We start from the raw sequence: 14,035 nt of genomic DNA, 5'->3' as shown, positions 1-14,035 counted from the left end.
CTAGGGAAAGCAGTGTGCAATTAAATTGGCATGGTTATGATTTCTGTAACTGTCTAAAGTACATAGTTACAATCCTTATCAGATTAAAAAACTGCTGTAGTTTGTTACAGAGGGTTCTCAATCCTTGAAGTGAAATGCAAAAGTATCATAGTTTTTCCTTTGGAATTTAAACATTAAATAAATCAATAAAAATATATGAGATTATTGAAAAAACTTTCTTTTCCAGGTGCCAGTTCTACAGATTCAGAGAGTGAAAGTTTAATTTTCCAATTAAAAGCTGGAGCTATGCCACAGTAAGTGTGCAAAGCATTATTAATATTGTGTATATGTTCTTAATAAGGGATACTGGAAAATCTTTAGTAGTTTTACAATCTGAATAAGCATCTGGGGTACACTTGTGTATGCCTTGTCATTTCTATTTCTCTCATGTGATATAAATGTGTAGTATTATAACTGTAAGTTGTATTAATTTGCTTGTTCTGTCAGAGAAGGCTGACCTTACCCTGACAAAATATTTGTTGATACCAACTTCTCATATTCAAAAGTAAGCTCAAGTTAACCAAGTTTTCATTTGTAGTCACCCACTCCAGGGCCTCCAAAGAAATACGTAGAGGAGTACAATTAAAGAAACAAAATACATTTTAGTTTCATCTTAAATCAGTACTTTTTATTGTGTGAGGAAGTGTAAATTAGCAAAAGGTTGTGTTCTACTCATGCTTCATTCATCCATCTTGATCTTCAGCAGTCATGTTGATCTTTTCAGTTGATAATGACACATTTAAATATGTAGAAAGTACAAGGTAGCTTATGTATCAAAAACTAACACATTCTCATTTCAGATCCTATAAAGTTCTTCCTGGGTTTTTATTTTTCAGGGCCCAAAAGAAAACCACTTCTGTTTCCTTGACAATAGGATCTTCTTCACCAAAATCAGGAGTGACCACAGCTATAATTCAGCCTATCTCTATGCCCAGTCAGCAGGTATTTTTAGACAATTTTTAAATTAGTAAAAGTATTTCAAATTTTCTTCCAAGATTTGCAGCATCTGAAAAACTCTGTCATTTTGAGGAATTATATTGTTAAACTATAAACTTATATTACTATATTAAGAATTATGATTTTTTTAATTAAATATTTATCCACTGAATGGGACATAAAAGTAAATATACATATGTATTCTTACACAACGCATATCAACACAGCACTTAAACAGCAGACAGATCTGGTGATGATGAAAATTACAGTTTATCACTTAATAGTGACTTGTTCTAGTCCCAAAAGAATGTACTACAAATGAATGCCTGCAATATTTTTTAACAAAAGTTTTACATTTTGTTATTAAATTTAATATTGCTCTCATTTCTTTGGGCCTTTAAGAGAAAAATAAATTTTACTATCCAGATATTTAAATATAGAAAATTTTTGATCATTCATTTTTACTAAGTCTTTAATGCCGCTGTGGCTGACTTAGAGTTTACATGTAGATCATAAAATACAAACAAAATTAAAATCTCCGTCATCCTGTACATTGTAAATTATTATCCCTTCCTTGAGCTAACCTTGATAAGCTTAGGTACCTGGATTTATTTATCACTGCATCAGTGTAGGGATGTAGTAGCAGGAGAAGCAAAAATGCTTCAGTGCGAAAGATTTACTTGAATCTATTAAGAGGAGTCAAATTCTCAAAATACTTTCAGGCAAAGAGAGTTGGATACAAAATGCTCATTGGAAGTATAGAAGCCTTCAAAGCTTGCATTTTGATTTCAGAATATAACAGATGTGAAATAGTGATGTCTTCCAAGAAGTATGGTAGAAAGAGAACACCACAATAAGACTGCACATGTGAGAGTTTGCATTTTTGCATATACGTTGGGGCTGTATCATTGAAACTAGTATTCTTTCCATTTCACAGCATTGTTGCATTGTTTTGCAGGTTCAAAGCCCTACTTCATACCTGCACCATCTGGATGGACCCAAGCCTATCTATTCTGCACCTATTTTTACAAAGGTATGTTTTATCCGTCATGATTTTTATATCATACTCTTATAGTCCAAAAGAAAATATCAAAATTATGTGTCCTAATGCAGGAAGGCTTGATCAAGTTCAAATTTTTCAGTATCAATGACTTCCTAAGAAAATACTTTTCCACTGCAACAATGAAGTTCCTATGCATTCCACTAGTGGATTTAAACGAATATTCTGTATGATTTTTCTTATGCCCGTGACTACTCTCCATTGATAAATCTTTGTAAAATATAGCAAGCACAAATTACTAATAAGAGTCTTGACAAAGCCTCATTCACAATAATTTGTCTACTGATACGAACAAATAACACAGGCATTTTAACTGTGATTTAGAAAAAAAACCTGTAAGTTAAAAATCATAGAACCACTTAGCTTGGAAAAGACCTTTAAGATCATCAAGCCCAACCATTAACCCAGCATGACTAAGCCCACTGCTAAACCATGTTGGTAAGTGCCACATCTACATGGCTTTTAAATACCTCCACGGATGGTGACTCAACCACTTCCCTGGGCAGCCAGTACTTGGCAACCCTTTCTCTGAAAACAATTTTTCCAATATCTAGTCTAAACCTCCCCTGTCACACCCTGAGGCCATTTCCTCTTGTCCAATTGCGTATTATGTGTGAGAAGACCCCAACCCCCACTTCATTACAAATTCCTAGAGAGGCATTACATCCCCCTAAGCTTCTGTTTCTCACGACTAAACAGCCCCAGTTCTCTCAGCTGCTCCTCATAGGATTTGTGCTCTAAACCCTTTACTAGCTTTGTTACTCTTCTTTGGACATGCTCCAGCACTTCAATGTTTGTCCCGAGAGGGACAAAACTCAGCATGGGATTCGAGGTGCAGCCTCACCAATGCTGAGTACAAGAGCCAACCTTTCTCCTGCTGATCATACTTTTTAGAAGAGACATTTCTATTCAGAAAATTCTATTCACTATTTCTTAGGTAATTACTTAAATCAATATTTATCTTCATGTTCATCCCAAATCACACTTAAGAACCAGGAATTAGGTAGCAGCAAAAAGAAGGATAGCATGCTTCCCTATCTATAAAATACAGCTTCAATTAAAAATAGTATTTCATTGTGCCTCAAACAATGATTTCCATAGTAGTACTTATTATTTAATCACTACCTGCTCAAGCCAAAATGAAGTATTTCTGGTTATTACTTCAGGAAAGCATTTGATTAAAAATTAATATGGACAGCAAATAGTTTTGCCTAGAGATAAGAGTAAGAGTAAGCAAGAGTAAGCCCTGCTCTCTACAGCTGTCTAGTTTGGCTCCAGTATATTCCTGTCTCATGTCAGGAAAGGTCCTGTCCCTCATAATTCTGCACCATACTGCAGGTGTCACAGGAGGGTGAATAGTGGAGGTGCAGGAGATTAGAGAATGTGGTTACTGCAAGGTTGAGAGAAAGGCAATTTCCAGGTAAGAGTGGGAAACAGGAGAAGTCCATCCCCCATCCAGAGACCACCAAAGCCATCAAAACTCTGCTGTTTCTTCCTAATGCTCATATCTCTTGTCCATGAATTTCTTTACTAACTTGCTTAAGAGAGCTGGGACATACCAAACCAAAAAATCTAATTACAGAAGAAGCAAACCAGATACGAACAACAAAATATAAACTTAATCCAGCTTCCTGACATAAATTTTTCCCTATACAAAGTTCAGGGAACAGCACAAAGATTTTAAGGTTTCCATGTAACAAAATTCTTATGTATTTGATTAGAGATCTACGAATATAAACTAGAATAACTCTGAGCTTAGACCTAACTTCAAGTGCTTTGCTGCATTAAGGTCTAACACTTTGTCAATAAATTGCAAAGGGAATGAGACAGCCGCTGCAGATTAAAAAGGACTCCTTGATTTATAATCTTAAGATAGATAACAAAGGTAAAAATAGTGGCTATCACCTGTCAGTTCTGTTACTTAAAATGTTGTGTAGCTGTTCATTAAAGATCTAGACTCTTCTGAAATTTTTCACATGTTTACAAGGATTACAGCCAGAGTACTGCCCCAGAAGCTATCCATACACTAGTTAATATATCCTAACCATATTGGTGTCATCTAATTTTTCTTGGTTTGTTATATATGGTTCAGATGAAAAGCAGATCCACCTTCTAGAGCTGGCCCCAAAAGCAGCTCAGCTACTCTCTCAGGATTAAGTCATTCAGCGTTTAGTTAGTTCCGGAATTTTCATTTCAGTTTGTGGAAGAAGAACAAAAACAGAAAGCTCAAACTGCAGTGATCTGCTTGTGTTAATTTAAGGAATTAAATACTTCTGCACTTTTCCAATCTTTGGTCTTTTTAAGAATGTATTTGTAAATAACCTATTCGATAATTTTTAACTATATAGATATATTAAATTCAATCAGAATGAAAGAAAATGTCTACGCAAAAATATAATGAGACATAAAGTTGAATTATGAAGGGAAGAAAATACTCTTTTTAAGAATGTGAAGTGCTCCTGGTTTATTTTAATTGTGATGTTTATATTTCAGGAGCTACAAAACGCCACAGCATCTGAAGGACAAGTCGTAGTATTGGAATGCAGGGTCAGAGGACCCCCTCCCATTCATGTTAAGTGGTTTCGACAGGGCATTGAAATTCAAGATTCTCCAGACTTCAGAATTCTCCAAAAAAGTAAGGCAATGACATGGTTTAACTTCAGCCAGCAGTTGAGGACCACACAGATCCTCATTCACTCCCCCCCAGTGTGCTGGGGAAGGGAATTGGAAAAGTAAGAGTGAGAGAACTCATGGGTTGAGATACAGTTTAAGAGGGAAAGCAAAAGTCTCAGAAGCAAAGCAAAACAAGGAATTTTTTCACTCCTTCCCATGGGCAGGCAGGTATTTAGACATTCTGAGGAAAGAAAGGTTCCATTACCTGTAAATTGCTTGGGAAGACAAACCCTAACTCTGAATGTTACCCCTTCCTCCTTCTTCACCCAGATCTATATGCTGAGCATGATGTCATATGGTTTGGAATATCACTTTGATCACTGCAGTTTGTTTGTCCTGGCTGTGTTCCTTCCCAATTCTTTGTGCATCCCCAGCCTCCTCACTGTCAGCAAGATACAAGTAGCAGAAAAAGCCTTTATAAAAAAAAAGTCTCTGGATTACCAATACTGTTTTAAACACAGATCTTAAACATGGCCCAATACCAGCCACTGTGAAAAAAATAAACTCTATCTCACTTATACCCAGGACATTTTCCACTCCCTTATTCCATACCATTTATGTCATGCTCAGATCCCATACTAGCCAGGAGATCCTCATGAACCACCACTTCTCATCCTTTGGTCTAGTACACAGATATCATTCCCTAAGTCTATGCATCATCCCTGTAAAATTTCACAAAACCTACTTTGAATTCAGTTAGTCCATGTCTTTGGGCTCCATCTGTTATGATGATACTCAGGACAGGAGAGGTGGTATTTTTAGACAATTTTTAAATTAGTAAAAGTATTTCAAATACTTTTTTGTCCGTTTTGCACGGACTTACTGAGCACCAAAGCCACCCAAGGCAGGTCACCACTTGCACTTCTTGTACTTGCACTTCTTGCACTGCTTCTTGTGAGGGCTTCTCCTCAATTGTTTCACATTGTTCCTGGTACAGTAATTCCTATAACATGCAACTCAAATCACAGGTTACAACAATTTAAAGGTATTTCCATTACAATCTTCACCCGTGGTCCCACTGGACCCTAGCATTGGACTTAACATTGCAATTAACTCCTCTCCTTGTTTCTAGCCTGGCTAGCAACAAGAGGTTCTGGCTGTCTTCACCTCAGTCAGTTCCAGATGTACTAGACACCACTTCAAGTGAAAGCCAACTTGGCCTGCACTCTGCTGCCAAAGGGATTGAGGAAAAACACATTAGTGATGCCAGTTGTGGCATCCCACTTGGCTGCCTTTGACTCCAGTTCATCTTGAAGTTCTAGCACATCTAGCACAGCTGCACTCAGCCAAAACCAGCTCAGGCAATAATCTGAAGTGGCTGCTTTTAATACAGGATGGAAAAAGATCATGAAATTAGTCTGTCAGGATTCAGTTTTGGACACAGTCCTTTCCTCTTCCCATTTCAGTGCTAATGGCTAGAAATAATAACTGGACTGCTGCTACTGACAAACAATTTAAATATTGTTGATTTTGTAATGTCTGCACAGGTTCACTACTTATTTACAGTATTTCAGTATAATATGTTCATTCAGTACACTGACATTTATTAATGTAATCTCTAATAAATTTTTCTTGTTTGTTTTCCTTCCTTACGATGTGATATGCAGAGCCACGATCTGCAACTGAACCTGGTAAGAATCATATGAAAAAATAATCTCTTGATTCACTAGCTCTTTGAGTTTGTACTGAAGCCATAAATAGAAAAGTGTTTCTGCTGAACATTGGTAAACTGAAACCCCCTTAAAGACAATGCTACTTTATCACACCTCCCATACTGTAATCTGTCCTTTACATCAATTCCTTTATTAGTTAAGCAGTAAATTCCATTTAGACCAGCAAGGGGAGTAAATGGTTTGCTTGCTACTGAGGGAAAAAAGACAAGTCCCACAAAATTCCATTACCCAAATGGTGCTCATAAGAATTGCATAACACCCAACCAATAAGTGCTAGTTTTACCAATCCAGCTTGGCAGATGTGATGTGTCTTAAACTCAAGTAAAACCTGATCCTACCAAAAAAAAAAAAAAAAGAAAAAAAAAAAAAAAAAAAAAAAAAAAAGAAAAAAAAAAGTAAAAAGAGTAACTGATTCAATTTTTCTAGCCTATTCATAAGATAAAAGTCCTAGATTTCAACAAGTAAAAAGTGTTCTTCCAGCTGCATGTTTTCTCTGTCTGCTTCATTTTCCCATTATACATCATTATATACTGGGGGAGATTCTTGAATAGTAAGTGGGTGCTAAAAGACTGAGAATGTTCTTTAATATTTCTAAGTCAAACATGTAGAAGAGAAGACAGCAATACAGTCTGAACTTTGCTTTAAGTGTTGTGCCAGTTGTGCTTGAATATTCTTGAATTTGGAGAGAGTGCTAATTATGACACTGAAAAAAACAGAAAAGTTTTCTATCTCGAATCTGAGTGTTTCCAAAGAATTTCTCTGAAGGATGCTGGCAGTGGAGGGATGTTTTAACTCTGAGGGGTTGAATTGATAGGCAGGACAGACCTAGCAGCTGAGAGATATTTATAAAGAGATATTGTGACTATGAGGGTACAGGCTAGGAAAAATGCATCTTTCCTTTAATTTTCATGGAAATGAGAGGAAGGAAATACGGACAAATCTTTTCTTTGTCAGCTATTTGCTAATTTTCTTGTGACTTCACAAAATTGTTATATACCTATTTTGCCTCATGTCCATTATGCATATAGATTGCACACACACACGTGTGCATGCTCTATCCTTACAGTTAATACTATTAATCATGGTATGCAATATCATCAGCTCTAGTATTAGCTGATGCCCTGAACACGTATAACTGAATGCTTTGATTTGTGGAGGCTGGAAATGTGAGCCATATGAAGGAAAGAAGAGTATTGGAAAACCAAGTTAACCTCTAATGAGGAATTAAAACATGTCCAAGTGCTAGCAATGGGCTATTAGTATTTTATAGTCATAACACAAACTTTAGGGTTTAAATATTGTAAGTTAGGGTACAAAATAGTTGGAAGAGAGTTTCAGTATCATATCAAGCCTCTGGATATGAAAATAAATAAAAGATAATATGTTTGTGTTGAAATAATTTTAATTGTATATCTTTCTTAGAACATTTTCCTGTAATACATATTACAGAATAAGTCTCCCAGTTTAGCTGTTTTCTTGATATCTTAAAAAGAAAAAACAATCTGATCAATAGGTTGACTTTTTTTCCCCTTCTCAGAGGAACATTTCTCCTCTCAAAGTAGCAAAATCTTTTCTAGATTTAATCTATCAACATTATCAGTATCATACCTAGTATATCTGGTTCATTCTTACTAGGAGCTTCTTTCCTACAAAATCAAAATTGAACTGTGTTCAATTTGTCCTTTAAAATTATAGATAGTATCTGAAAGGAGTGAAATTTTACGCAAAAATTTCCAAGAAGTGTAATTTTACCAGCCTATTTTAGAGTTTTTAATATCCAATTTAAGACTCTTCTGTCAAAACTCATAGTCATGAATGTTTGCTTAGTTTTGGTAATTTTTTTTTACCCTTTCACCCTCTTTAATAAACCTAATATGTATAATGCTAGATAAACTAAATATTTTAGAGTAGGAATGCAGCATCATCTACTAGAAAGGAGAAGCACTTTTTTGCTAGAAAGAAAAGGTTTCCTTTGTGTGAATAGTTGAGTGCTAGAAGATTTTTTTTCATAAACAACTAATTTTTATATTGTTAGTTGCAAGGTTTGTATAGCCTCTCTGAGAGTTTTTGCTATGGAAGAAGTAAGAAGGTTGGTATTAGTTCATGAAACTATCAACTTGCTTTCATAACTGCTGCCTGAAATAGAAAACAGAAAGTGAGATTCTGAATCCAAAGAGATCATCACCTTGCCAGCCCTCTCACATACCTGCACTATCGTGTTGAAAGTGCTGAACATTCTCCTTCCCATTTCTGGGTAGCTTGCAGGCCCTGAGAGAAGATCCTCAAAGTCTTCTAAAGGTACTAGGGAATGGATTCTTACATGAAAGGTGCATTTCTTGAGTCTTCTTAAGTACAGAAAAGTTATTTAATGTCAAGGTATCTCATACCATTCTCAAGGGAGTTGGCAAGACAAGAATAGGAAGACATCTCAAAACAGTTTGGTATCTGTAATTGTTGCAGTTTTATAAACATAACAGTAGTGAATGCTTTGACTGCATTCTGGCTGGTTTGTTGTTGGATTATTTCTGTTTTCATGCTTGTAATTATGTTGCAATATATATTTATGAGCACCTTCCTGTGCTTTCGGTCTATGAATTTGGTATTTTGTTCTCCCTGGAATCATTGAGCTAAGTACTATACTATCCCTTAAAGTTTTGGGCACTTATATTTTCCTACTAAGCCCTATGAAATAATGTCATATCTTAAATAGTGCAGTGTCTTACACACTACAGAAATTAATGACAGTACACTTACTGGCTTTTTTGTGTAGGAATTGACACTGTGCATGCAAAGGGAATGTAAATAAAGTTTGGGCAAAATGTAAATATTTCCTTTTGGCATAAATAATGAGCAATGTTTTGTATATTAGTAGTGCCACTAGTAATAAGTAACACTGGGTTTTAGGATGTCATGAAAAATCTTAAAATTTGTACAACAGGAAGCTGGATATGGATATCAGAAATGTAATAGATGCAGCACTGGTTTGTGATGTAATTCAAACTCTTAGAAGCCAGACTAAACAATGCCTTCAGAGGAAATTTTTCATGAGCAAACACATAACTGCTATTCAATGCAGATGTTTAATACATATGCAAGATTGACATGGAAACATGCATATGCTAGATAAGATGGAAATGTTTTCTAAAATTTTTTCTAAGTGTAAAATATCCATGGAATTTTACATAAATTGTAACAAGTTGTAGTGTGACTTTAATTGCCGTTTGTCAACCAAAATCCAACCATCAATAAACACTATAGCACTCAATAACACTGGTTGTCCTTTGATAGGTCAGTACTAATGATTTAAAGGAAAAATATTCAATGAACTCACACAAGTAAGAAATTAGGAAGCAAAGGGGATTTTTGGCTACTTTTTTTTGGTTACACTCTATCTACTCTAATGTGTTTTGCACTCCTTTTTCTGTCTAGACAGAAATCAGTTTGCATTGCAAATCCCTCCAGACTGCTTTGTGAATTAATAGCTAGTCAGATTACTCAAAGCCAACATCACAGTTTGTCAAATTACCTGTTCTCTACTTCTTTCTTGGACATTTTGACTTTAAATTGATTGAATCCTTCAAAAACAGGCTGCCCAAGAATGAAAAATCCCATGGAATCACTTGCCAGCTGTTGATATTTTGACCATTACTCAGCTGTCTGGAGACAGCCACAAACTGTATTGAATTACATTAGAACGATTGTCTAACAGCATGTAAGAAGAAAAGTGTATGAAGTAATTTTGCTTAAATTGCCAGGGAATTGCCACATATACATGCTTTTTTTTTTTTTTTTTTTTCTAAGCACAATACTGTGTATGTTCACAAAACACATCTCAAAAGATAGTCATCACTTCTCTTGGATTGTGCTTTCTTGTTTCCTGTGTAACGGCTGTGTTCCAGAGTCTCCACTCTAGTTAAGTAACTCCTTTAGAAATCCCCCCCTATTCCTACATAACGTTTGAAACTGAAAATAAATGGAAATGTTAGAGAAATCCTTACTTCTTTCCTGTACCAAGAAAATCACCTTTCTGGTAGCTGATGAAATTCAAAACATAGAAGCTTTGGTAGGCTAGCTTGCATGCCAGATCCTTGCACTCTTTAGTGAAAACAAGAGAATTATGACTAAGTATCTGTCTTCTTCTTTCACTGCTGAGAAGCAAACAAGGGCTTGGAGAAAGCAATCTTCTATGATCCATATCTCAAGAAGTCAGATTAAGAGAAAAACTGAAAATAGGCTAAAATTCCCCTTCATTTAAGGTGGTCTGATCAACTTACATATTATTGCTTGTCAATTAAATTTTCAATTGTACTCTGTGCTCCCAAGATACCTACAGAATTCTGTCCCTGTCAGTGGGACTCATCTTAAATCTGACTGCTACAACTATCCTTGCTTGTTGATGCTTCCAAATTCAAAGTAAACAACTGATCTGTTTTGTACTATGTGATTTGAAAAAAAAAAAAACAACACTGTCATTCCTCTCCCACTGTAAACATTTAAAGCTTTTTGGAGTACAGTAATATTCACAGCTATGTTGCTGAATGCATTCATTCCAGCCTTGATGTATATACCTGACTTAACTTCAAACTAGGTGCCTTAGGCATCTACAGTATCATAACTGCCTTAGGGTAAGATTTAGCATAAACTTTTCCTTGACAGTGATAAATGGATTAATTTCTCCTCAAACCCGAACAATGTTTTAGGGGCTAAAGTTTTTGCTGCCATAGCAGTGTTCCCATTTATTGTACCCAATCTGGCTAGATAGCGGACATCTTGGTTATTGATTACATATTGTGTAACCTAGGCTCTCCACCCTAAAACTGCATTTTATTGCTCACAATCACATTTTCTGTTGTTCAGTTTTCTTACCAGTCTTTTTTAAGTGCTGTTTGAGATGTCTTCAAATATAGTCAGTCTTGTGCATCTTCTAAAAACTTTACTTCCTTGAGTTCATTCCTTGAGTGACATAAAGCCCATTAAATAAACCAGAACAGCTGTCTGACTGGATAAAGGTATATGCGATAGTGATTATCAGAAACAGGCAAATTGAATATATTTTTTGTTGTTATTGCAAGCTAAGGAATCTACAGGTCTGCTATACTACCATTCATAATGCTACTCTGCATATTCTTCTCTATTTTCACTCTTCTCTATTCTCTTTATATGAAAAATGCAGAGATACCTAGATGAGAAGTAACCTGATGGGCCTATTGCTTTAAGTTTAACTGGAGTTAAACACTTGTGGAACATGAGGGAGAATAAGACACAAGTTGTCTACAAGTTGGCAGAGTTCTGTTTTGTTGGATTTTTACCAAGAAACCACAACTGTGACTTCCCACTGTCTCTGTGTATCAGAAAACTTACGGCTTTGAACCTACAGCTCTAAAAAGTGATCTTTCATTGCATGGGAATGAACAGCTACCAGCAAGGGACTGTACTTATTTCCCCAACTGTGTGTGCATTGCAGTGGAGGAAGTTAATGATCACATTCAGAAGTGAAGTTGCAGATATAAGAACTGCTCTACCTTTAATGCAATACAGAGAAACATTCTGAAGTAAACACATTGTCAGTAATAAAATTCGTTAAAATACAATAGTTTTCTCTTTTACCAAAGTTTATTCTTCCTAATAGACTCAAGAGCCATAAAGGGAAAGAGTTGCCGTGTAAAATGTCATCTTTCTTTCTAAATAACTAACAAAACAGTCAAGTACTTGCATGCCTAAGCATTTTACATGTTTCAGTGAACAAAATGCTTTTGTATTCATTTAGTCAAGTGTTAAATATGTTTTAAGGCCCTGAGAACAGCATTTCAGAGCTGCTTTCTGGAACACATTTCTGTGATGAAGTTATTTGTCAGCTGATGAACGCCAGGAAGTAGAACAGACATTATTTCCCTCAAATCTTCTGATTCTGCTTAGCATAGTAACAGAAAGTAAAATAATTACATAAGTCAGGATGTAAAGGTAGAAAAACACACAGAACACTGAGTATATCCAGAGTGTGTTATGGAAATCTTGAAAGAACCTTTCTTTTGCCAAATTAGTATTTCATTTCTGTGTTCCACAGTAGTAAGCCTTTTAGCAAGGACCTGGAGGTGAGTGATTCTTGGCTTGGAGGACGAAAATCGATAAAGAAGATGGCAATGTGTTGTTCACATGTGCTTTTTGCCCATGCTGCCTTTTGATTTGTTCTTAGGATTTTCATGTTTTCAGTTTAGCCAGCTTTCTAATGATTGATCACAAATGTGTTGCAGTTTGTTCATCTGGTTGAAAAGACTAAATTTTAATCTCTGATTATTTTCATCATTAAATTACTCTGAAACTTTTTACAACAATTTCTGTAATATAATAATAAACATATTTTAAAACACACCTCATCAGTAAGCAAAGCACATCATTGTAGAATCCATTAGAATTCTTTTGACACTGAAGAGTGAAGATTGGCTCTTCTCCTGTGATCATTTTATACATTTAAAAAGCTGGAAGAATGTTATGCATTAATTAGCTCTGCTGTTTGAAAAATAGGACTTCTGCTGGTTGCTATGTTTTATATTGCCTTTGACCTCTTTCAGAGAGCAGTTCTTAGCCTGGTGGAGTGATCTTCTTTTGCAGTCCTGAAAGACTCAGTTTTCAGCATTCTGCTGTTAAATGAACAGGAAACTAGAATGCTGCCTGTATAAGATTACATCCCCAGGGTCAGTTCAGTCCAGGAGTACGCACGTGTGGTTAACAATACAGCTTCAACTGCTTATGACACACCAAGGCTCTAAAAAAAGCTGATCTCAGTAGTTCAAAAACTAGCTTGTGTTACCCATTACTTTCTTGATAAGACCTTTCATGAGTCATTAATCTTCATCTGTGTTAGATAAGATCCAACGTGCTGCAGTGTTACCAGACATGACTCTTGCAGCTATACAGAATGACTGGTTTGCAATGCCAAAAAAAAAAAAAAAAAAAAAAAAAAAAAAAGGCTTGTTCTGCTGTCTGAAAACCAACTCTGAGCCAAATATTTAGTCAGTCATTCATTTTTAGCCCATTTCCAGTACAGGAAGCTTTGGGATTCATTGTAATTTATAATTGGAAAAAACTCATAACTTTTTTTGTTAACTGTCTAAATGAGACAGTGGTCTGTCATTCCATGGGGGGAAAAAAACCAAATAGCCACTATTTGAAAATGCTTTCCAATTTGAACTATAAGAAGTGAAGTTGACCTTACTGAACCTCTTCTACAGTATAATTTTCATATGGAAGTTATTAGATTCTAAAGTACTTTTCCTCATTTTACGGTATGCTTTTTTTAGCTGATTATGTGATAATATATGGGAGTGTGTGTAAGTGTCCAAATTGCAAAATGCATTTTTCTTTTTTTTTTAATTAAACTGAACATTATAAAATTTCTCTGCTTTGGTTTTGAGATTAAAAAAATCAGCATAAACAGAAGAAACTCTGAATTATTTGAGGAGACCTGTAATGTAGCATTATCCACGTATAAAATTTTATCTGTGTGTTGTGTAAATAGTAGGATTATTTAAATAATCTGTACTGTGACATCTTTAAAAAAACTGTGCCATTACAAGTAGAGATAAAATAAAATTACTTCTTAGAAGAAACTGGAAAAAATATGCCTAAACAGTTATGTGTGCTTATTATAAATGGA

At 35.3% G+C, this 14,035-nt stretch overlaps 1 protein-coding gene across 1 annotated transcript in view; it reads left to right on the top strand.

Moving 5' to 3' along the window:
* Positions 1 to 14,035, top strand: part of PALLD (palladin, cytoskeletal associated protein) — a 190,485-nt gene that overhangs the window by 67,691 nt on the left and 108,759 nt on the right. The window contains exons 5-9 of the mRNA XM_053940874.1: positions 227 to 293; positions 876 to 981; positions 1,934 to 2,008; positions 4,529 to 4,670; positions 6,316 to 6,339. Coding sequence (XP_053796849.1) covers positions 227 to 293; positions 876 to 981; positions 1,934 to 2,008; positions 4,529 to 4,670; positions 6,316 to 6,339 — 414 coding nt within the window. The remainder of the gene's footprint in view (positions 1 to 226; positions 294 to 875; positions 982 to 1,933; positions 2,009 to 4,528; positions 4,671 to 6,315; positions 6,340 to 14,035) is intronic.

Source organism: Vidua chalybeata, chromosome 4, assembly GCF_026979565.1.
Source record: "Vidua chalybeata isolate OUT-0048 chromosome 4, bVidCha1 merged haplotype, whole genome shotgun sequence".
NCBI lineage: Eukaryota > Metazoa > Chordata > Aves > Passeriformes > Viduidae > Vidua > Vidua chalybeata.
Note: the sequence above shows the minus strand (reverse complement) of the source record. Positions and strands in the feature narration are given on the sequence as shown.